General features: G+C 40.8%; 2 protein-coding genes across 2 annotated transcripts in view; both read left to right on the top strand.

The window, feature by feature from the left end:
* The window catches only part of nkain2 (sodium/potassium transporting ATPase interacting 2), a 76,467-nt gene extending 67,393 nt beyond the window's left edge, over positions 1–9,074 (top strand). The window contains exons 7-8 of the mRNA XM_071478961.1: positions 982–1,063; positions 4,297–9,074. Coding sequence (XP_071335062.1) covers positions 982–1,063; positions 4,297–4,306 — 92 coding nt within the window. The 3' untranslated portion in view covers positions 4,307–9,074. The remainder of the gene's footprint in view (positions 1–981; positions 1,064–4,296) is intronic.
* Positions 9,075–11,094: 2,020 nt separating this feature from the next.
* rnf217 (ring finger protein 217) lies at positions 11,095–25,439 on the top strand. The gene is made up of 7 exons (XM_071478950.1): positions 11,095–12,639; positions 16,388–16,609; positions 16,810–16,974; positions 17,957–18,054; positions 18,128–18,231; positions 19,593–19,664; positions 20,348–25,439. Exons 1-7 carry the CDS (start codon positions 11,704–11,706, stop codon positions 20,425–20,427), a joined length of 1,677 nt encoding a protein of 558 aa, XP_071335051.1. The 5' UTR covers positions 11,095–11,703; the 3' UTR covers positions 20,428–25,439.
* The last annotated feature ends 199 nt before the right edge of the window (positions 25,440–25,638 follow it).

Genomic DNA, 25,638 nt, shown 5'->3' on the forward strand with positions numbered 1-25,638 from the left:
TGACATCATGCTAGTGTTGTCAGCCTGTCAGTCCCAGTGTCAGTGCTGCTAATGTTAGATGAGAGCTTTAACACACAAAACTATCATTAAGATTAAATGTCCTTGTCGGAGAAAACCTAATAATAATCAATGTTGATGTAAAATGAATAATGTTCGATTACTATTTCTTACCTCATGGGCTATTTGGAATTTCTGTGGTGATGCATAAATAATAATCTTTACAAAAGAAAATGCAGCATTCACATACTGATTTGGGTGTAGATTACCTTGGCAACAGTCAAAGCTTCAAAGCCTCGAGGTATCCGGGTCAGCCCTAGTAGTCTGTGCATTCGTTGAAAATCAAACACGGCTGACCATGTTGGTTCCAACATGATATTTGGACTTACTGTATAGCCATCCTTATTGCAGACTTAAGGTAAACTTTTAGCTACTTTCATCTCTGCAGTGACAGCCAGATTCCATATTATACTTAATGTTAGGAAATCTCTGAATAAATAAGAAAGTGAGCTGCTGATCAAGGCAAGGAGGACCCTTTTATGAGCTCTACAACATCAAAGTGAAAAAATATCATGGCTTCCTCTTCAAAAGTCCAGGCTCTCTGCCTCAGTCTGAGGAAAGCAACCACCTGCTGGCAGCTCCTCAGCCTGGGAATCTGTGGAGCTATCCTAGATAATTTAGGCGTTAAGAGTATTCTCAAGGCATAAATATATTGCTGCATAAATCTTAGTCTTCTTCCTAAAATAGATTTTGATTTGCATCACATGATTTTCATACAGTTGAGACCAAATTTTCACTCAAAGCAGTTTTATACCTACAACTCTGATTAGCAGTAAGAGCAGTGATAGTGGCGGTGTTTCTGGTACAAAATGTACTGTTGAGGAATCTGTAGGTGTAGGAAGCTTAATACAATGAATCATCTGTGGTGGGAAGGTTCCCAGATGGACATACGCTTTCTCTAATTGATGTTTTTTTTTTGCGCAGTTGATTTTATAGGAGGGTTCGACTCGTACGGTTACCAGGGGCCTCAGAAGACCTCCCACCTTCAACTACAGCCCATGTACATGTAAGTATAGTTACACCCTCTATTTATCTACATCTGTCTGTCTATATATGCTTTGTTGAAATACTTCAGTGGTGTTTTTAATGCATACACACATCAGAAATGTGCTGAATGTTAACAAAAACACAGTTTGTATTCCTTGCTGTCTTGAATCTTCCTAAAAGCAAGGAAATAGGTTTTAGATTTGTAAATGGGAGGCAGACAGGTCTCACCCTCTTACATTCAACCTTGCTGTCGACAGCAAACTGTGTTTAGGGAGTCATTTTCATCTGTGTTTGATATCTTGAAGTCTGCATGGGATGATATAGGCAGATTCCCGCTGCATCAGCGTAAGGTCTTATCATTTATCAGCACAAGGTCTCATCAGTTGTCACTGTTGTTGCGCTTCTATCACTCCCCTCACACATTGCCAATAAAGGTGGGGTATGTGCTGAAAACCGCCATATCCTCGATGTCATTCATGCTGAAGCTGGTTTTCATAATTACCTGTCATCTGTTTTACCTACAGTGAATGGAAAAGGTGTCGTCTCGATTGTTGTGTTATGAGATGGATTTTGTTGTTTTGGAACATTTTATTTGGTGATTCCCAGAGACTTAGTATTATTTTCCTTAGACCGTGGATTCCAGCTTCAACAAAATCGTAAGCTATTCTTAGGTCAAAGAGCCAGTAGAATAACACAACAGCCCTTAGACAGCCCTGCATCAATCTCTTGGTCTCACTTTGTCCTGTAGAAAGCACCAAGCAATACAACAAAAGCTACACCACTTTAACAAACAACAAGGCAGAATAATGGTGATTCCACTGATGTGCAGCCGACAGGTTATCAATAACTGTTTTTATTAGAGAGAAGAGCTGGAGCGAATTAGAGAGAGAAACAGACGGACAGAGAGAGAGAGAGATGGACAAAGAGAAATTGAGATCAAGATGGGCGAGAGAGTAGTGGAGATAGAGAGAGAGACAGAGAGAGAGAGAGAGATGGGAAGATGAGAAACACAATGATGGATGAAACATAGGACTAAACAAAGAAGAAAGGCAATAAAGGGCCATTCTGTAGTTTTATATGTCCCCTGTGGAAGCCATAACACAGATCATAAATCATCGACCCCCAAGATAATGGCTACAAACACAAACTCACACACACAGGCTGGACTATGACTACACATATCTGTTATATGCACACACAGATGCAAGGACTTAGGAACACACACACACACACACATTCAAACTCTGTGTGCTGGTCTCAAAAACATCTAAACACACACAGCGAACGTGCTGATGGACAGCATGTGCTTATGCACACATTAATGGACACACAGATGCATATGTGCACAACCACGTACACAAACATCATCAATATGCTATCATTGTTCCCCAGCTGTTGTCCCTTCACTTTGGTGTTTATTGGCTCTGGCCAGAGGGACCAATAAAACAGCATCAGCTGTACCATCCCAAAAGAAACCTGCCCCACACCTCTGCCACACTCACACACAAATAACTTCACAACAATTACCACAAAGATACAAATAACTTAATTCTGTACATTGTAATGATAATAAGAGAGTTAAGTATAATTACGTAAGCAGCTTCTGTTACTACTACTACTACTAATAATAATAATAACATAATAATAATAATAATAATAATAATAATAATAATACAAAGATGAAACATCATATTGTCATATTATATTTCCTATAAAGCTTTATATCATAAATAGAGTAAAAACCCACTGAGACAGATTTGTATAAGTGCTATAGCAGGAAGTTTCATCTAAGAAATTTGTTTAATAAGAACGAGATTATGCAGTCTGAAGAGCAACCACCGAGGATACCAGTTATGGGATAATGCTAAATGCTAAACCACAACTGCTACCACCACTACTCCTCAGCATTTATCTAAAATGTTTGACTATTGTAAAGCAAATACTGTAAAGCATATTAGTGGGTGTATGTGTATTCTGCTTGCTACTTTTTCTATATAATGAGGTTGTTATCTCCTGTTTATGCTGAATGGCTGTTTATTAGCAACTGTAACAGTGACTGACATACACATGTTGATAAGCTTAAATGCTTATTCAGTATTTGCATTTGCATTATTATGATTATTACCTGCCTGGGATACCAGCTGTTAATTGTGTAAATACTGTTATTCACCTCATTGTTCTATTAGTTACTGATCAGTTTGTACTATTGTGTTCTATTGTTTCAGAACCACACACACACACACACACACACACACACACACACACACATAAAGAAACTACATCTTGGCAAACTGCTATATAAACAATCTGAAACAGAGACCTGGGTCTGGATCTCTTTATTTCACTCTCACCTGAACATCAGATGCTGTCCTGACCCGACACACTGAAGTGATTGCTGCCACACCTAAAGAGACATTCTTTCACACAGAAACAGTAGTGTAAGTGGAGAAGAGTCATAAAGTCAGCAAACTCACCCAGAAATGCCCATTATAAAGTTTTATTTACTTATACTTGGCTCATGTTAGCTCACATTAGCTGATGTTTAGCTAACAATAGCCACCACAAGCTACTGATCATACCAGACCAAATACTGTTGTAGCAGAAGAAGTGTTGAATGTATCAAACTAAGCAAAAGTGCTTTTTATCACTTATGAATATACCTTTGATTTGTAAGAGGGGGAATGCGCTGTTTCCTCTCTAAAAGGGTACATGGTCTCACTTTAAAGCTCTGCCTTTTACACTGTGTCAACACTGATTTTGATTCTGTTGGCAACCAAACAAAGAGTTAGCATCTTTTCTTGCTTTTCCCGTTTTTTTATGTATGTTAAATTTTTGGGGGGAAAGTATCAGAGAGCCAGTATACCCATGGGAGTATTAATCTTTCTCTTGAGTGTTATTATCTTTCATAAAACACACCTGACAAGTGCTTCTGATGTTCTCATCAAGCAACATTATGTGATTCGGTGAATTACTTTATCAAGGACAATACTGAGCAAATGCACCAATTTGCATTTCATCATAAACCTCTTAACCTCCTGCCTCTATTTTCTAAGTAGCTTTAAAGTTACATAAAACATTTTTCACAGTGTACTGTAACAGCGTCATATATACTGTGTGTTCTTTCAACTGGCTGCTCATGCCTTTGAATGACTTGTCAGTTAACATAATCATTTAATTTTAAATCTATATTAAAGCAACAACAGGACTCCCTTTACTATTTTGTATAACCCTCTCCTCTCTTCACCCCTCCAGGTCAAAGTAAACCCAGAATATTCTCCAGGAGTGCTGCCTTACCAACCACCACTGCTTGACATCCTGCTTTTACTACTCCAACTGTCTTTTTATGAACAACTGAAACACAGACAAGTAGATGGGACACAGAAGAAACAAAAATATTCTGCGATTCAACCTACAAATACCCCTAGTACTTGGTCAGAAGGCTTCCGTGATCTGCATGTCTGTTGTTTTTAATGCAGTTAGGCGTGTTCCTGATGAAACACTGGCCTCGTGTGGTTGAACATGGTAACTGCAGGACATACGCTTTTGTCTGACGCTGAGGGACACAATCTGGAGCCAATGACTCGGCTCCTCTTGTGCTGTTGGGTATCTAACATTGTGAAGGAAACCAAAGGGGATGCAAAGAGGGCACAACTCATCGGTGATGTGTTTCTTCAGGCTTCCGGTGAGAACTCATGGATTCCTGACGTCAGAGAAAAGTTAACACGGAGCCCTGCTCCTTCACACCACTGCAGAAATCAGTTGCTTTCTCAAGTGTTGTGGTATCTAACAGGTCTCAAGTGCAGATATGCCTGACCAAAGAGTAAAAAAAAAAACAACAAAAAAAACCCAGAGACATGTCCATGTGTACACAAAGGAGCCTGTTGAACCGTCTCTGGAACTCTTTTGCTCATTGTGCCTCACAGATTAGACACCGGACTTTGACCAAACTGACCAAGCATCTCCTAACAAGACTACCGATCAAGGAATGTCAGACTTAACTTTTCTAACATTTCTTCATGGTGCATTTGGGTAAATGCGAGAGCAAAGATGTAGACTTGATATAAGCATAGACTGGACTCATGCTACACATTTTACCCTATTGGTTCATTGAAAACTCTGAATGTTAAATAACAGTGTGATGTGTAGATTTACATGTTATCATCACATATGTACAGGAAGCAGACACAATCAGATACACACAGACAGGCATAAAGAAAAGCATACGTGAATACACACATGCATGTACACACACATGCTTATAACAGACCTACAACCACTTAACTTTTTTACTACTAATGTGAATCTTAACAATGTTTACAACAGGAAATCTGTCTGTCAGACAGAAAGACTGAACACTTGACAGACAGGGGAAATAGGTAGACAGACAGGCAGACTGGGAGACAGACAGGAGACTCAAGAGAGACACTTTTTAGCTGCAGCATCCCAAAGAACGTGGGATGGTTTTCTTCCATATTAATACAGACAGGACAGTTGTTCCAGATGTGTTTCTTTGGTCTTGCTGTCTAAATATTTTGTCTTCCATCCGAGACAGACAAGTAAAGGGAGATAGAGACAGAACATGACAGAGAAAACAACCACAGAAGAGCAAGTGAGGTCAGGCAACAGTATCCTATCCACCTCAGTCCTCTTGGAGACACCACACCCATCTCTTTCAGCAGGCAAGTTTTACCCTTTTTTTTTTTTTTTTTAATATATATATATATTTAGGAAAAAAATGCTGGAAGCCAGATAAAGTGCCCAATCAGCCTTATCGTCTGCAGCATCCAGTTCTTTTTAAAAACAGAAACAGTTCAAAAGCAGTCAAACTCTTCCACAGGCCATGCTTACACAGAGAGAAAAGACACACCCTTTACAGAAATGACAATCACAGTCAAAGTGGCCTGAATCTTGTCATGATTGGCATTTTTGTATCATAAAAAATGTGACAGGAAGCTGAAAAGTGGCGTCATCATCATGTGGGAGCAGAGAAGCCTCTAAGTTTGACAATTATTTGATCTGTTTTTTATTATTGTTCACGTATTGCAACTCAAACCCCTAGAGATTAACAAAGCTCGGTGAAAGAAAGGAAGAGAAAACAACAGAGGCTGACACTGTAAGCATCCGTCTTTGCCTGCAGACTAACGAGGAGGAAAATGATACCAGAGGAATGCCAGAACCTTAGCAGCTCCCCCCTCTCACCTCAATACTCAAATTTTAATGTTGAATGTGCCAACTGAATCACCACATGGACATCTGTGAAGCCTGCTTTCTGAACGCCACAGACTGGGACCAAAAAATAATGGGTCTCAGGTTCACTTTTCTCTGGCTCCCATGTAAGAAAAATAGCAAGGATATCACAAATCAAAAAAAAAATTCACATTGGCATCCCAGGAAGCCAGCAGGTTTTCTGGTTTGTTTTTTTTTTTATGTTCCGAAAACCAACTGATTCCCTCTGGAAATGTGACTAAACATGTTGCATTTGTGTTGCAATCTGTGGACCAAAAGTTTGAGGCCTTCTCCGTTTACCAAGGAACATTTTTTGGGGGGAAAAACAGTGGCTTCTTTTGACATGAGGATGGACTAACAGGCCGTTTCACTCTACAAACTGATCTCAAAGTCCACCTTCCACCACCCCCCCACCCCCCTCCCCCCTCCCCCCTCCCCCCTCTCCCTCGGCCAGTTATCTTCAGCAGTTTATCTGTTTTTTAACAAAACTCTGTGGGTTACGTTCAGAGTCGCTGCCCCGCGTGGCTCCACTGACCGTCACTCTGGAGGACAGAAACAACATTTTGTGTGTTTGCATGAGGTGTTTCCAAACTATTGCGTATTTAATCTCATGCTGCGTGTGACTAACTAGCTACTTAAAATGGGAACTGTTTGGTTTGTTGAATGCTCCTCAACTCTCTTCAGAGTCCTAAATGTGAACTTTGTGATTTTTCTATAAATAACACAGTCTGAAATGTCTGCCAAGTAAAGGAGAAAAATAGCTACTATGATGTAAAACGATGAAATGTAACTTTGAACTTCTAGACGTTTTTTAATCACATGTGGCCGTGTTTACTGTTTTTTCTAGTTGACTACTAATGTATGATGTTGTGTACAAGTGGGACTACTATGTTTTATTTCTTCTAATTGTACAGTGTATTTGAAATGAGAGTCAGAGGAGAATGGGAGGAAAGAGAATTAGTTGCACTATAGTTTATAATTCTTTCATTAAACCTTCTGTAAAGGCTGGAAATTCACTTTCACTTCAGCACATAATTAGCTTAACATTATTAATTTATATTTAAATTGTCAAACAACACTACACTTTGCTTTTTGATTAATAAATTCACTACAGATAAAGTGTCTTTTTGGAAAATTGAAACCAGGAACTGTGAAAAGGGTCACATATTCATTATTTAGAGGCTTAATTGAAAAAGATAGTTGTCTGTGTCATTAGAAAATGACCATTTGAACTGAAAGTGAATTCATTTATTAATTTATTTGTCTTAATGAACTCAGATCAATTCAATATTACCTGGCTATGTGGAATCAATATCAACCCAAATACCAGATTTAACAGACTGAAGCAAATATAAACAGAAACAGAAAGAATTTCAGATATATAATGTGACCCAAATATATGTGCGTGCGTGCATGTGTGTGTGTGTTTGTGTGTGTGAGAGACTTTGTACCGCACTATGTTGTTTTCTGTGTCATGGTGAACTGAACAGCTCTCAACCCAGAACCTCCAAAGCTCGACCTCCTCTGAACTTGACAAATTTCAACCTAAGAAAGAATTCATTAAAGATTGTTAAAGAACAGCAATAACAACTGTAATAATATATTTCAAAGTAATAGTAATAATAATAATGAAGACACAGTCTACTTACTCCATTATTTATCTTCAGAGTTGCTTGATGTCATTTAGACTTTGGAACAGTCAATAGCTGGAGCTGGAGCCAAGCCATTATTTTGTTGAATAGTGTCAATAAACATTTAGTCAAGCCATTGTAAAGTTACATGGTCTCTCCTAATATCTAACTGCTCTGTGGTTGTGGCAAGAGTGTACAGTTACAGTAATAAGTATGGTATTGAGTAAATGTGTGACTAATATGGAAAAAAGTCTGTATTTGGTTAGTTTTTCTCAAATTCTGAAAAGAAAATTTTCATTTCATTGTCCGCTTTATCGAAATAGTCCTAATGTGTTTTTACAGTTTAAAGCCTCCAAAAAAATGTTAAGTAAACATTTTAAGGAACTCTCTATAGTCTAAAATATTTATGACTAAATAAGCAATGATCAAAGTTAAAATTGAATTAACATCTTTATTATTTATTTAGAGTTTAAAATGTAAAAACTCGGTGCTCAGACAAATGTGACCTCACTTGTTGCCAACTGCGCTCCATCCACAAGTAGTGAGAACATCACAGACGGAAACGCATGTAGAGAAATCTCACAGTTGAAATAACAAAAACTTTTCTAACTTTGGTGAAAATTGTTGTGTTCATGCAGGACCCAGCATTTATTAAAGATGCTTAAGTTTTCAGCGTCTTTAAGTAAAGGACAAAGAAGTATTATGTCAATAACTCCAGTGCATGTCCAAGTAAGAATATCAAGCAAGAGAAAAGTATAGGACCCATGACAGAGCCCTGAGATACTCCACCACCCAGCTTAGCTACTTCAAGTAGCAGGACATTGTATATTGTAGACAGTAAAAAATGCATTTGTCTAATTCTTTGAGACTGCCTTTGCTTTCACGTAATCTGAAATGAATTTAAAGGAGCTCAGAGTGCAATAATACATAATCGTATTACATTAAGAAACCGCCACATACTTCAATAGAGGAATCTGCCACTAACTGCAGGTGGAAAAAATCTCAGTCAATCTTTCTCTGTGGCTCTGGGTTGATTTGTTAATGTTCACCACTGACTAGAACCATCTATGTTGGTTTAACTCCTTCTCTTTTTCTGATGGTTTTCCCACAGGAGACTGACTGTACATAAACTAGACAGTTGGGAATAAAGTAGACAGTGAAGAAAGTCTATAATGTGTCCTCTATTCTCTGACACCTTTCAGAAATTATTTTGTACTCAGATTATTTATATTTGCTACATTATGCATGCAAATGACAAAGTATTCACAGTCTTGGTTATTTCTTTTTGGGTTAAGGGTGCCTTTCTTGTCCAGCCAAGTGTTTTCCAGTATTTCAGTACTGAAGAAGAAACACTCTCTAAAATGACTGAAATAAAGCCAGACCTGTTCTCCACTGAAACGCTTTCCTAAAAGACAACTTAGGGCAAAATCCAAACCTTGATCTCTTCTGTTTTAAGTTCAGTTCATACATCCTGATGAGCCATAGAATACATAAGTATCTCCTTTACTTACTGACACAAACACACACCCAACCTCATCGCCAGGAAGCACTATTATTCCTTTGCCGAGGAAGTATACCAGTGCTTTAAGGTAAATTAAATGTTTAAATCCCTGAGAATAACAGTGTTTAAGTAAAACATGAAACAAATACCTAATTAAGACTGAAAACCCATGACTGTGTTAGAAAACCCCCCTTTTACAGATGCATTCAGCTGAGTTTCTGAGTAACTGCTCAAGGTTGGAAGTAGTTTAAATATTTATCTGTAGACTCCACACCACCCCCCCCCCCCTTTCCGATCTGCATAGTGTGGAGCTACACACTCCTGAACATGTCTGCTGGGTTCTCTGGCTTTATGTAATAAACTGAGACTGGCACTTGTAAAAGCTTTTTAACATTGTTGGCATTCCTCACAAAAACCAATTGGGCACAGCCAGGACAAGCAAACTAATTACCGCGTGGCTTTCGCCCTGTGGCATTAATGAGGAATTGTAACAGAGCTAACAACCCATTTTACAGGCGTCCCAGTTAGGTTTATTTGAAAGTTGTGCCAACAACGCTGAACTGAAAAGGTGTCCGTCCAAATTGCTTTCATTCATCAGCGTTCAAGTGTGACTTTGCCCATCAAAATGATTTGAGTTCTGCTTAGAGGGGGACTTTATGGAGATGAGGAGCGTGAGTGTGATGCAAGGAACAGTAATAGGTCTACAACCTTTCAAATACTATGTAGTCTGGATCTAATCAGCTGGGACTGTCACCACAGGTAATGATAATAACAGTGAAAATAAAAGCAAAATGTGACTCCTTTTGTGAATATGATCACATTCCTTCAAGTAGATGAGCACAATTTAAGATGACGTCTTAAGATGTCAATGTCTTGCTCAAGGTCAAGAGCTGGGCAGACGTGCACATGGTAACTATTTTACCAACATATACAGTATACTGTGTATTTAACAAGTATGGTTTTCATTGATGAGACAAAAGCAAATACTGTATCACCCAATTGCAGTTCAGTTATGTACCTGTGTTTCCAGTCTTTCGTGCACCACCTACTGGCAAGAAAAGCAACAACAGCAGTAGTTTAGGATTTCATGTCTAGATGTGCGCCATCTACAGGCAAAGAAGATCATAGTTTATGGACCAATTATACTTGAAAACAAGTTTTGTAACTGCAGTTTTGTTGTGTTTTCATCAAGAGTTGTGTGAGTGTGTGTTTCAAATTTTATATTTTACTTGAACATGAAGTTTCATTCTTGACCTTGGTGAAAAATTAAAAACAATACCTCCACTTGCTAGCATTTTCCACAGCTTACAACTACATTTCACGGATCTTCATCAGTGGACAGTTTGTTGAGTTGTCACAGATATGACTTAACGCCGCTCATATTTATAGTTATGTAAAGACTAATGAGCCGTCGCCATCACCATTGCCATCCACTGATGAAGACCATTACATGTGTTTGAATGCTCCAGTAAAAGCTTAGTTAGGGCTGGTTTGTGAGAAATTCTGTTTTACATTTGCAAAATGTTAAATTTTTGTAAAGTAGAGTGTATTTTTGGGATAAGTACAGAGCTCATCGTACGTCATTGTGTGTCCTCTGGTGCTTAATAACCAGAGTCATTGTTATGTCTCTGGGTTTTACTATGTGAATGTATTTGGGTCTGCAACAGAAATCATTTATAAAGTTGTTGATAAGTAGTAGAGCATATAGTGGGTTTCAAACTGCACACAGTAGGCTACTACTGTACTGTGCTGCCTTGTACACATCTCCCCCTCCTGACAGATAATTTGAATTATTAATAACACACATATGTCTTTTATGTGCGAGACAGCTGCCTTCACCAGAGACACCAACGATCATCACATCATCACTTTGTCACCAACATAGGCAGATTAATCTACAGGGGCCCTGAGACAGAGGGGGGCTGCTGGCCCCTGTTAGCCAGTCACCACCCTCCCAGTGCAGTGTGCACAGTTTTTCCTGCTGGCCCCAGATTTACTGTGTGACAGTTTAACACATTAAGGAGTCAAAACTGACACACTTTGTCAAGACATTGCCATAAGATTAGGTGAAGGCCCAACAAAGTTTCAGTTGTATTCTGGGGCCCCGGAGTTCAGGGGACCCAGGTCAGCTGTGTGTCGGCTCCGCCAGGGCTGCAGTTCACCACTAGGCTTCCCCCTCGGCCTATCGTTGCTCTCCCGCATGCTGACGACGACACCCGGAAGCATCGAGCTGCTTGCTTTGTTTTGTTTTGGTTGTTGGGAGTTGTGTAAGAGAGCGACAGGCAGGGAGCCGCTCAGCAGATGGGGAGAGCACAGCCGGGCATGGAAGATGACGGACCGGTAGCTGACGCCTGTAAAATGCCGAGTTTTATCAGCAGTTTCGAGGAGGGGAGGGCGAAACTGTCCCGCAACCTCCCGACAGAAACTTCCCTCACGGACGGTAAAGTTGAGCGGCCGGTCAGAGATTTGAACCGACGCGTCGCCAGATCAAACTCTCGGTTATCGCTCGACGGAAGAGAGAGGGAGTCGGAGGAGAAGGATGCGGAGGGCAACAACAACAACAACTGCAACGGCGGAGGAGAGAGGAGGAGGGCGAGCGCTGTGGAGATTTTGAGGAGGAATTTCGGGGTGTCAAAGTCTCCGTCCCTCCGTTTGAACACGAGCGGTCGGATGCAGCGCGGCGCCGAGCAGGAAACCCGCCCGGGAAACGTTGACAACGACGTTACTAACGGCCATGGGAGTGAAAAGTCGGACCGAGAAACGGGCGGAGCCGCGACGGAAAACGAGCCAACCTTGAGCGATTTGACGACTCCGGATGCGCCTGTGGTTCCGTGTCATCGTCCGTGTGACAGCGACAGCAACACAGCAAGTTTAGACGAGTCCGTCGGTGTCGAAGAGCACGTCTACTGCACCGTGTACTGCATCGCCAGCGACAGCCACCGGAAAGACGTCGGTGTCTCAAACCGCTACGATGAAACGGGCACGTCTGACGCACCAGAAACGGATGTGGAGACGGGACAGGAGGCCGGTTCGAGCCCGGAGCCGGCACTGTACACTCTGGACGACCTGGTGGATCCGTTCGGGGACATCTCCCATCAGCTGTACAGGGAGCAGGCCGGTGCACAGAGTGCGATACACAGTTGCCGGGTGTGCCTGGAAGACAAAACCATCGCACCTCTGCCCTGCTGCAAGAAGGCCGTGTGTGACGAGTGCCTGAAGCTCTACGTCAGCACCCAGGTTGGTTGGGATGGGGGGGTGGGGGGGGTGCTGGGGCATTGCAGGGTCAGCATCAGCTGGTTGAAGTGTACTTCAGCATCAATAACACACACAGACTATCTTCCCTGTCGCACCTTTTGATGTGTTAGGGCAGCTTATGCAAGAAATTCTGGGACAAGTGGAAAAATACTCTGACCCCCACCCCCCCCCCTCCAAACGACCTGATCCCACATGTTTCAAATACTTGAGAAATATATCTGGATTAGGGGTCTTAATGGGCTCTCCACTGTTAATTAGGATAAAGTTTTATGTAATTATTACAAAAATGTCACAGCTCAACATCTGCAGGTCTCTTCATCTTGTGATAACTATTTTTTTCTTTGAATCTGGGTCACTGACACATTCTGCACTAAAAGTGGGGCCTGGGCAGGAATGCTTTTCACAATAGCAGACTTTGTGCGTTGTTGGGTTTATTCAGAAGAACTTCCTCCTCTAAGGTTCACCTATTTAAGTAAGATTCCTCAGATAGAGCACATGTAATCTGTTGTGCATCACAGTCTCATTACAATCCAGTGAAGCACAAGCACAAGTTTCCTACTCTTTCCAAAAGGCCTTTTGTTGATGCTGAAAAATAGGCCTGTGCATAGTGCATTTGAGGTGTGTGTGGAGCGAGCTGCACCTTAGCAAAGTAGTGGTTTGAAGTCAGTCAAAACAGACCCACAATAAATACACTACATGTCTTGTGGAGGCTTTTAGCAGCTTCTTGTACAAAGGATTTCTCCCTGTATGACCTTTGAATATTGACTCAAAATAAAGAGTCTAGTCAGAGATCTTGTTCATTGATCTTGTTCATTGATCCTGATTTACACTGATTCATCAAGAAAATGAATAATTGATAGATGAAACATTTGCTTCCATTAAACTACAGTGTAGCTGCTATGGAAATAGGGACTGCCTCCCACCAAGGCTAAACTGTCTCATGATGATTTTTTTTTTTTTGTCTTTAGGTGCGTTGTTTTTGCACAACCTTCTGCATATAATTCCAGCTTTGATAAACTGTCAGCTTCTGTTACTGATACTTTACAAGTTAGGAGAAGTTACGTTCTTGCTACTGGAGCAATAATCTGCTTTAATCTGTTTTGATAAAATAGCTTTAATCAGTTGTATATACTACTTCATATCTGTAGCCTAATTGTCTTTTTGATAACAAGGCATGAATAATCATAAACAGACACAAGCTAACTCTGTGATAATCTCACAGAGAATGAGATAAGGGTCATGTAAACTATCCTGTGTGGGAGGATTTTTTTCTGTTAATGTACTGCACACTCAGTTAAGAGCACAGGCTTGGTGTTATCCTTCAGTAGGTTCAGTGAGCACTGAGCCAGAGATCACAGTATGTGAACTTAGAAAGGACCCATGGAGGGGGCAGCACCTCTCTTTAGGGCACGTGGGCAGAAAGGGGAGATGGATTCAGTAGGAGGCTGGTTTGCACTGGGTTTGGCTCTAACCATGTGCCAGGGATTAAACCGGTATCTTACTTGTTATATATCAACCCCTTTAAATCAAGGAAATATTGTTTGACTTAGTTTTAATATATTTATAAACAGGGATACAGTAGCTGTCAGTTTTGCTTGTTTGACGTGACAAACTAGAATTCACTCTACCTTAACATTTTGTTCTCAGGAATCCCAGCCTTTTATGTCAGACATCATGGACCAAATATGTTGTTATGATTAAGATTATTAACCGGATGTTAATAATAATGTAAAAGTGGATATTCTCACTATAACTCTTTGATATGATTCAGTTGTCAGTGTTTAAGTTGCCTACATAGCCATTACTTTTACTGAACTCTTTAAAACATTTTATCCATTACTTTTAGCTAACTATTTAAATCGTTTATTAGTTACTTTTAACTAATTCATCTTAAACACTCTTAATTGAAACTTACTGGTTACATGGCAAACATCGGCATCACACCAATTTATAATCTTGTTTGGCTGTTTATTTTTATCCATATCATAAATATGCACATGTATATTTTTTTGATCACATCATAATTTATACTGCTGTAAAGTTTAAAACACCACAATGTGCACAAACCTTGGACTTGCCAAACTATAATGTCACTGCATACTGACACTAAGTGGTACTATTTTTGGCTTGGGCTGAGCTTACAGGCACCACTGTCCTCAGCCAGCCTTGTGCACATTGTAAGCTTAATTGTTTTACTGTTTTAATCATGTGTATGGCTTCATGCTGGATTATGTTTTACCCTATGACAGTGAGAATGCAGAAGAAAGTCATCCGCTTTTTAAACGCACCGCACATAGAGACACGTGCTTGTGTTTTATGTTTTAAGACAGAGAGTGGCAGCTGTCCGAACCTGTCCAACCAGTCTGCCAGGGGTCATCATGCAGTTAGTGTTGTGGCAACAATCTTAACACATCAGCTCTCATGCCTGCAGAGGATACATTTTCATAATCACGTAATAGGTTTTATGGGTGTGTGTGTGTGTGTGTGTTTGTTTGTGTGTGTGCATACATATGGGTGTGTGCACGTGCTGTAGGGGATATTAGGTGTAACACTCTTGGAGCCAGATGCCTTGTTCTTTGGTTTCAGTCTGCTGTCATTTCACACACTTTCTCAAAGACACACACTCAGACCTTATCATGTGTCAGCACAACAGGTCTCACTGGCTTTGATGGACTGAACATGTGGGGAGAGAGAATAGGAGAAAAAGAAAATATGAAATGAGGAAGAGAAAGAAAGAGGGAACTAGAGAAGAAGAGATGCCCTGGGAGGAAATGAGAGGATAAGTGAAGTTCATAGTGTCTCTCAAATCTTACCTTTGATACTCACTGTATCATAGGTAAAACAAGATGAGATCTGAGTACTGCTTTGGTATTTTACTGCACCCAGCAAATCAGTGTTCTTTGATAACAAATTATTACTAATTTCTGTGACACTATTAAACATACTCTGACTTGACTATTGTCAGAGATGTATTATTCTACACTGAAGTGCAGAGCATCACCTCTCCCCTGTGTGCTGGTATCAAGATGGCCTTGAAGGTGTAAATCATTGTGTCATAATGTTTAGTGTTTAATGTTTTGTTTGACTCCATTTGGACTGTTTACTTTGGCCTCACATATCTCAAGAGTCCAAACCTCTAAACACTGTTTCATTTCATCTTTGTTTTTAAGAAGTGTGTTTTCCCATGTGTCTCTGTCAATGCCTGAGATGTTACATTTAGTGTTTGACTGAATGACCAGACTGTGTGGATGAGGTCCACTTGCTATAACTGACTGCTAGGAACTTGGTTTGGATTAAAGTGTGTGTCTGTGTGTGTGTGTGTGTGTGTGTGTGTGTGTGTGTGTGTGTGTGTGTGTGTGTGTGTGTGTGTGTGTGTGTGTGTCCTTATACATATTAACTTCGACTCTCTTCACTGCCTCCTTCAGCCTTCCACTCAACCACCCATCCCTCCCTCTATTCAATGGTAAATTATTAACCATTTCCCATCAGTGATGTGAATATGTTCCATATGTAGATTTGGTACTGATAGTCTGTCTGTGTGTCAGAGAAACCCTCCATATAAAGTAAACCGAGTGTGCACAAACACACTATGCAACAGTGTTGCTTGAAGCTTACAGATCCCAAATGTGACATTTAGTTGATATTGTTTTATTTCACATAAAAACTGTTCAGGGATTTTCCTGCCAGTCCTGCACAATGCTATCAATCACCTGTCTGTCATGTTTCCCAGGTGCGAGCGGCCAAACCTCACATCAGCTGTCCAATCCCCGAGTGCAGTGGCAGCCTGGAGGAGGGAGTGGTGATTTCCCATTTGGCCAATGAGGACGTGGCAAAATATCGGTACTTTTTGGAACTGAATCAGCTGGATTCAAGCACCAAGCCCTGCCCCCAGTGCAGCCAGTTCACCTCTCTGAAGAAGCACAACCCCAACCACTCCGAGCACAAGTACAAGGTAAGATGATAGTTACAATACACATGCCCCCAGCAGCTGCACAGAGGAGCAGCAGAATATAAGAAAAATATAAAACGTTTTGCACCAACATTCAGTGAAATACATGAAATTAAATTTCACATACAGCTGATATATACTATCTACTAAAGTAATAGAAAGTAATCTGAGCATGAGTCTACTGTCTCCTGTCCCTTCTGTAGATCCAGTGTAGCAACTGCCAGTTTGTGTGGTGCTTTAAATGCCACGCACCCTGGCACAACGGCCTCAAATGCCGGGACTACAGGAAAGGAGACAAGCTGCTACGAACCTGGGCAAGTGTCATAGAACATGGACAAAGAAATGCCCAGAAATGTCCACAGTGCAAGGTAAGAACTTGGGATAGTAGACGATACAAGCTGTAGAGAGTCTTAGTAAGTTGGAGGATTGCTGGCTGTGGCCGCAGTGTAAGGTGGGTGCGGGTAAATGGAAAGCGAGTTGACTGATGGAGCGCAGAATCAATGTAGATGAATAAATCAATGAAGGTAAAGAAGCATTAAAGCAGGGACAGATGATGGATGGCGAGCCACAAAGAATTAGATGGACGCACAGATTTAAAATGCATGTGTTAAAACAGATCAGAGATGCATAGACAGTGAACATATTGATAAAAATAATGATGACTCTGCTACACAAAATCATATCTGGTAGACACTCACAGTCTGGTCTTATCCCTCAGTCTCATTACACCCAAGTTAGTCTACACAGTATCTAATTTGACTGTCAGAAGATGACTAAAGGAAGACATAAATTAAGCTAATTACCGGTATATGGGAAATGTTTGCTCATAGCAGCAAATGCTTACCATCTGTGTTTGTCACACTGCTGCTCCATGTCTCTGAATTTCTGCTCTGGGAGCAGGGTGAGAGGATCGCGTTTGACTGTGAAGCCAACAAATTGGTGTCATGCTGTGTTTCGCTGGAAAAGAGGCTGAGTGCAGCTGAACTTAATGCCTAGTTTATAGGAAGACTGCTCACTGCCACAGCAGCCAAGTAGTGAAGATCCATTAACTGCACTGCTGCATGCATACTGCTGTGCCGTTCAGTGGATGCTGAACCAAATTCTTTTTAGATTTTAGCGTGGAGAAAAAAAAGAGAAACCTCTGCCAGTATCACATTTAAATGTGAGTAACACTGGGGAATTGTACTTCTTTCACAACAAACTGGGCTGACTCGACTTGGTTATTATAAGGATGTATTTAAATTGTATTGCTGACTTTTGAGATAATGCACACAGTGTCAGTGCTTTGAATATAGAATGTGGTGGCTGAGAACTGTTACATGGCTCTGTCTTTCCTCTCCCTGTCTTTAGATCCATATTCAGCGTACAGAGGGATGTGACCATATGACTTGTACACAGTGTAACACTAACTTCTGTTACCGCTGTGGAGAGCGCTACCGACACCTAAGGTGATTAAAGTCTTTTACTCTGTTTTTTTGCTGCAGCTGCTCTGATTTCATCTTTCACCATCTTTGTTGGCAGGTTTTTCGGGGACCACACATCCAACCTCAGCGTCTTTGGCTGCAAGTATCGCTATCTGCCTGATAAACCTCATCTGAGACGGTTCATTAGAGGGTCTGTCTGTGGTATGTTGATGTGTGTGTGTGTGTGTGTGTGGCAGGGGGAAAGAGAATATTGAATCTGCGCCTTCTTCAGACACTGATGAGCTCTTTAATTCTCAGCATGCTGTTAGAAAAATGGAGCTTTGCACAGACTTTCACACAAAGTAGTTTAGGATTTTAACAAATCACTAGATTCAGTGTAGCTGATGTAGTTGATGTGGCAATAAACTGGTGTTAGTGATAAACAGGTTTTCTTTGTGGTGTCTGTACCTTCTCTCAAACTGTGTTATTTACTGTAACTCTGCTCCCCATGAGTCAAAATGAACCAGTGAGACCACTCTGCACTCAGCTGGGGATTATAATTGTGAATTAGAGTGAGAGTGAGTAATACTTATATAAATTGCAGTGGAGTAGTTTTTTTTCTCCGTTCATGTGTTGGATAACAGTCTACAGCCAGCTACTGCTAACAGCTCTATGAGGCCTCAACACAACGCTAGCATCATCATGCTAATGCATTCACAGTGACAATGTTAACATGCTGATGTTAAGCAGATAGAATGTTTAACAAGTTCAGCATCTTAGTTTAGCATGTTAGCATGCCAACAATTAATTAGCAGAAAACACAAAGTAGAGTGTCGCCATTAGGTCATAAGCAAAAGTTTAATCTAAATTCAATACTTTTTGAGTCATTTCATTCTGCACCAAACTATTCGAATGACTGTGCAACCGACTGACATTGCCACCCTTAGAGCCACACCTCTGGAGAAGCTTAAAGACAAAAAAGCTATAGTCAAAATGCAACTTACTGTATCCTATCACAGTGATGTGAGGGAATGTGGTCATATCTGACTGAACTTGCAGATGCCACTGAGAAAAGCTTTCTGATGAAGTTTGAAAGCATCATATATCAGATCATGTTAGCCATGGCTATCAATTCACACTTATGCACTCTTAAGCCTCCAGGGAGTTGAACCCCTCTGGTAAAACTGTTTGACTCAGCTGTCCATGACAGATACAGCTAGTTATATCAGCGGGGAGCCTGTTGGACTGGGAGCTAATTTTTCCCTTAACAAGAGCCATTTACTCATTACAGCTCTCATCACTGTTCTCATGCCATGGCCTGCTAGCACCACAGATTTTGCATGTAATGTGAAACATTTAACTGTAGATAGTGCTGATCATTTTCACTAAAATCTGTTCTGCGTTTAGTAACTTATATAACTACTCACTGGTGTTTCAATTTCTGCAGGGATGCATTAAAGTTTTATTTACGATGTAACAAAACAAACCATTAAATTTGAACCCTGCAATTTCCACCTGAAAGAGCAGTTATTCATTATGGATGATTCTTGTTCTCCTCGCTCTTCCTCCCTCTCTCTCTGCAGCCACTAAGGTGCTGATAGCTCCAGTGGTCATTCTGCTGGTCGTGGTGCTTGGAGCTCTTGCACTGGTGATAGGTAACATAATTACACACATGAGCACACTTGCACATTAATCAGGGTGAAGCTCCAGAGGAGAGCAGTAAACAGATAACAGCTAAATGGTTTGGCTCTATTGCAGATATTTTCTTCCACACAGCAAAGCAGCTGCACTGTCAGTGACATTATGGGCGTCTCTGAGTTTCATGTGGAAGAGAAGCAAACTGATTCTGTTTTTTTTTTAAAAAAAGCAAAGCTGTAGATGCAGATTTTCATTCTCTGGATGACTGACTTTTACTTCCTGGAACTACATTTGCTAGTATCATCATCCAACTGCAGACTCTCTGAGCTGCATGTCAGACAGTATTGTAAACTATTGATGCCCCAGCTGAACTGTAATTAGAGTTAATCTCTTTCCCGTGTCTGTGTGTCTGACAGATGATCTGCTCCAGGCTAACATGCCGTGATGGCAGATTCATATTTTTATTTTCATCATGAACAGAATCAGTGGCTCCAATCCTCTCTTTTTTTCAGCTCAATTAATTTCTCATATGCCAATTCTGTTTACAGTCTACTATAAAATGGAATAATCAAATCTAATCCATGTGGAAATGTCATGAGATTTTAGTCGATCACAATTATGAAAAACAATGATTTTTGCTTTAATCCATCTCTCTCCCATTTTGTGTCTTTATCTCTACAACCACCCTCCTTGTCTGCAGGTTTGGTAGTTTTCCCGGTCTACTATGTGTGTAAGAGGAGGAAGAAGCAGCGCACTCAGGGCTCTGGACGGTGGATCTGACACCTGCTCTGCATTACATCAAGAGCACGCTCATGCAGCTTGAATCGACGACGCCCACATTTCCTCAGGGACAGACATGCCAGCCTGAGTCATCGCAAATGTGTGAGAGGAACATCAGAAAATGAACATGAGTTGGATATTCAAGCTGAAAAGGACACAGAACCCCAGCTGAATTCTGGAGGAGCCACTGTTTTGTGCAGTGCTGCTCACATAATGGATAGTAAGTGTTTGAATCCCTTAAAATGTAACAAAATTTCACAGCTGTTAGGACTTTCCTGCTGATCAACCCTTGTCCCAGACACGTTACAGAAAGTATCAGCCGTGCACCTTTGCAGACAGAGGCAGTTTAGCTTCAAGGCCGTTCGTTTACACCCGCTGGGAGCCCATTGCTGCGACGTATGGATTTTGCAGATGAGAGGCTCTGACAGTGCTGGATACCAGGAAAATGTTACAAGGAACACTCACTGGAGGAATTCAAAGCTGAACAATGTGGAAACGTGAGGGCGTAATATTGTCCTTATTTGTAACAGTTGCTTGAGCTGCAGGTAGCTAGGAAAACGTGCAATGGAGTGCAATGCAATGGAAGCTGAATTTGGAACAAGCCATGATGGAGAAATGAGTTCTCACTGATCCAACAAGAACCGGACATTGACTTTGTTCATCTTACTCTGCTGGAAATGCAGTTTTCGTCAGATAGAGAAAATTTGTGTCTTTGACAAAGACTAAACTTGAAGGATGATACTACTTAAACACTGCTGTTCTTTGCTACCCTCAATAATGCTGACTCTGCCTGATCTCAAGGCTTGAAAGTTGGATCGTATGTCTTCGAAGCGACGTTTTCCAAACACACATTCAGCACACTGACCTCTGAATGAAACTTTGGAAACCACCAGTAGAATTTTAGTGAGCCTCCATTATTTTCTGTTGTGGTTTTCCATCAACTCCTCCTTCTGTCTGTCTCTGTCTTCCTCCCTCTCTGTTGGTCCCTCCTCTCTGCTGGGCTGGATGGTGGCTAACACACACACACACACACACACACACACACACACACACACATACACACACGCACACACACACACACCCTCCCTGCCTGGCAGCTCTTCTCTGCTGTGCCCACATACTGTATGCCAGTATCTGCATCATCAAAAAAAAAAAAAAAAGTGTGCTGTACGGTAATTGTGCCAAAACAAAACGCTGAACGTGGCAGACCAGACAGTTGACCCTGCTGCTTTGTTAGTTTTTTTTTCTTTGTTATTGTTTTTAGGGATTGCCTTTTGCAGAGGTTTAGGTGGTGATGCTGTCAGTGTGTTGTGGAGTCTGCACAAAGTCACACAGGTTGTTGGAATAATTATGCATGACATGGTTGGATACCATTCAGAAGTGCTTATGCAAATGCTGAGACTTAAAATGACTGAACATACTGTTGCAAATGGTCCCTGCAGATAAACAGAAGGTTTGACTTTGCTTTCTACTGTGGTGTGGATGGTTTGCCAAAAAGGCAAACAGGATGCTAGACTTTTGAAAACATGAGTAGGGAAGTTATCATCAGCTTGCTGTGCACTGAATATGAGGTAGATTAATTAAGTTTGGATGTGAATGATCAGGTTTTCAAGATTGTCAAGAATTAATATGAAAATGTTTGGTATTGTTTCAGGTTTTTGCAGTGAAAGGAGGATTTCTGTCTGCTGGAGAGTTTGCATAATGACAAAGTGGTTTTTAACGTAGACACACACACACACACACACACACACATTCACACTGGCACATAAGAAAGCACATACGTGGGGTGCTGCCAGGAAACAGGAGATTTTCAAGAGCTTTAAAGGTCGTCACCTGGCAGCAGTCAGCTCACTGTCCTTCACTTATCCCTCTATCCTCTCCTCCCCGCTGTCATTCCTCTTTTTTGTTTTACTGCCTCTTTTTTTCCCCCTATGAGCTCTCATTTTGCGAACATCCTTTGTCCATCCTGTCCTCTGAGGTGTAACTGGATTTACATCCCTCTGACCTCAGCTGTGAGTAGAGTTGGAGAGGCTGACAGTTACAGTACAGACAGGCTCAGTTACAAAAATAGGTGGTGCACATCCACCGGAGCTGTTCAGCCACAAAAAGCCATCCAAACTGGAGGCTTTTGAGGCTCTGATACGTGAAAATAACACAGAGCTACCTGTGGTGCACGCTGCGGTCAAGTACATCAGTCACAGATTTTTTTTTGTGTGTTTTTATCCCACCGCTTCATGGAGCTACCTGTTTTTTGTGATGTTGCTCTTTCATGAGAAGTTTACGAAGACATTTTGAAGAAGGGACTGAAGGAAAACAAAAAGCACAATATGTCTGCACATAAGGGACGCTACAGCACAGTGAGAAAAAGATATGGAATGATACAGTAATGAAAGGTTGAGGGGAAAACTGCAGTTTGTTTTTATCAGTGCATTTTCAAAATCCACAGTGGTTACCAGTGGGATATATCCTGAGTGTTACAGCAGTCTTCATCACTGAAACTTCACTAAATCCAGGATTTAAGGCATGAAGGAAAAGTAGTGTCGATGTTCATGCATGGCGGACATTTTACAGAGCAATGCCATTAGCTTGGCTTTATCCCAGGGATCTGAAACATTTTCTACATCTGGGAGTTAATTAAAAAAACAAAAACAAATGTCAAGTACAGTCAAACTGTACAGACAAGGTGTCTAAAGGACACAGAAAATATATTGTTACACACTGATTTCAGCAGCCATAAGAGGTCCTGAATCTGGGTTTGAATGCACTCTCAGGGAGTCTGTTTTCTGTTCACTGTACCCAGAGCTCTTCATCTACATGAGCTGTGCCACAGAAATCACTGAACAGCACCACAGATTCAAAATGCTTCCTGATACATTTGCCCAGAGCTGCTTAGCAACCATATTTAATCCCAGGAAATAAAGGACAATCGAGTGTCAAAAGAGATCCAAATATTTCAGTGTTGCAAACACTGTGTGTGTGTTTCCCAGCCTCACTTAGCTGTGTTGTGAACCCTCTGTGGAGATCAGGGGTTGACTCTGGGAAGAAAAAAAAAATGTGTGTTAGTGAGTCAGCACTGGGGAATTGAATGTGTAAGTTATGCGCCAAACAGAAATACTGAAACCATTGTTGACTTGCAATGTTTTATTGCATATGTTTTATCTAACTGCTCAGCTAGTACTACACTGACATGTTGAATTTCTAATTTTGTTGTTTTGTTTTTTTTTTTTTGTTTGATTGACATAAGACTGACTGACAAAGTGTGATGGATATCTGTATTTTAAATTGTGTTCAGCACAGAGAAATGTATCAGCAGATCGAACTTAGGTTTATTTACTGGGGGCTGTTTTTCTCCAGGATATGAACACATACTTGTAACAGTTTCTGCGATATATTACCCAAAAGCTGCCCTGTAGTGTCTACTGTACCACTGCTGAAATGACTGGTCTATTGATTGTTGCCAATTTTTTGTCATTTATCAGGTAATTAACGTTTGGTTGGATGAGGCAAGGAGCTTCAAGAAGCAGGAGTTTATAGTCAGATTTATTTGGCAATTTGGCTGTCAGACGGTAATTGCAAATTTGAATTGGTTCCATCTGTTTAGCTACAGGACAAATGTAAATGAATAAGCTTTTCTAACAGGGTCGTATTTGTCAGTTATCCATCCACATCTGATTTCTTACCCTTTTATTCATGTGATGCAATGTAAAGATTGTCAAAACGCCTCACTGCTTTGTTTTATTGCCGTATTACTACATATTACTGACTTCATCACAGACATTTCTCAAGCCCCTAAACTGTTTGGTTCAAACTTTACTCGCAAAAAAAAAAAAAAATAGTAATAATGTTGCATATTAATTCAGTCAGTGACAGGAGAGTTGTTTTAGCCAGTGATTTTCCTTTGTAGTGGTATGTTGGCTGGCTGATGCCTCTGGCCTTTTCGTTTGTGTTACAGCCCCAGTGATACTGGCATAAATATGCAACGGTGCCTTCACAGCTACTATAGATCAGGGTTTGCCAGCCTGTGGTTCAAGGCCCCTGTGTGACTCCAAAGATTACAAATGGGGGTAAAATCTATCACAGCCTCGCCAAGGTACAAATGTCTTAGAAGAGCTAAAGCAAAGCAAAATATATAGTAGGATCGGACTCCTAATGTAAGAGAAAAGTATATGGACCCACTGGGCAGGTTCCATATACACAGGGCAGTGTCCAGTACAGTCATGCCTTTGTTTCTAGTAGAGATTAAAAGATTAAACCAAATGTCTACAATTTACAGGCACCACAATTCAGTGTGTCAGATCCTTCCCAGATACTATATTAGATATAATATTTTTGCAGAAGTAAAACTGTAACCTCACTTATTTGACGCCGTAGATTAAAATGAGAAAACAGCAGCACAGTGAGCCCTGTTTCCAACATTAGATGACTTTCATAGGGCTGGTGTGGGACTAACATGCTTAGTGGGGAAGGTGATAATACCAAAAAGATGTGTCATTCGCAGCAAATCAAATGTATAGTTAGGGACGATACATATAGGTTACAATCAACTCAGGAGGTCTGTGGATATTCAGTTTGCAGTACATAGTGTATTATCGCTGACATCAGAATGGGTTTTCCTCATCTAGATATGCACTTGCTGGGAAAAGCAGCAGCATATATGTATGTATGCACCACTTTGTTTTCAACGGTATTTCTATTCAAAGAAGTCTTAAGTCTTTAACTTGATTAGAGTGCTCCTTGTCTGCACCAAGAACACACTCTTCCACCTGCTGCCACTGTTCGAAATGTCTGCTGATATTATTATTGCTCACTTAGCCACAAACACTGTTTTCATCTGAGGATCTAATGGAGAATAAATTCAACTGGGTCAAATGCCAAAACGTCATGGTTTGACTTATTTTATATTAACATATTACACCACTAAGCCTACCTTTGTGTTGACACTTTTTTTTCTCTCTGATTTATCTATTGTTTTTCGAAGCACTGACTATGAGACATTCTGTCTAAATGTCTGCTGGTCTGTCACAGCAGCATCAACCTCTTTTTATCTGCAGCCACAGTTGTGACTACAGTTGGATGTCAGCAGGGGTCATAAGAGTGCCACAGGAGCCCGGTCCCCATAACCTTGGGTGTATGCATTGAACCATCCAAATGCAGCTTATTACAAGCACAGTGGGTGTAACAAAAATATATCACCACATTGATTAAGATTAC

The sequence above is a fragment of the Trachinotus anak genome, unplaced genomic scaffold (assembly GCF_046630095.1).
Source record: "Trachinotus anak isolate AG129_WGS33_773 ecotype Australia unplaced genomic scaffold, CSIRO_AGI_Tana_v1 ptg000005l, whole genome shotgun sequence".
NCBI classification, from domain to species: Eukaryota; Metazoa; Chordata; class Actinopteri; order Carangiformes; family Carangidae; genus Trachinotus; species Trachinotus anak.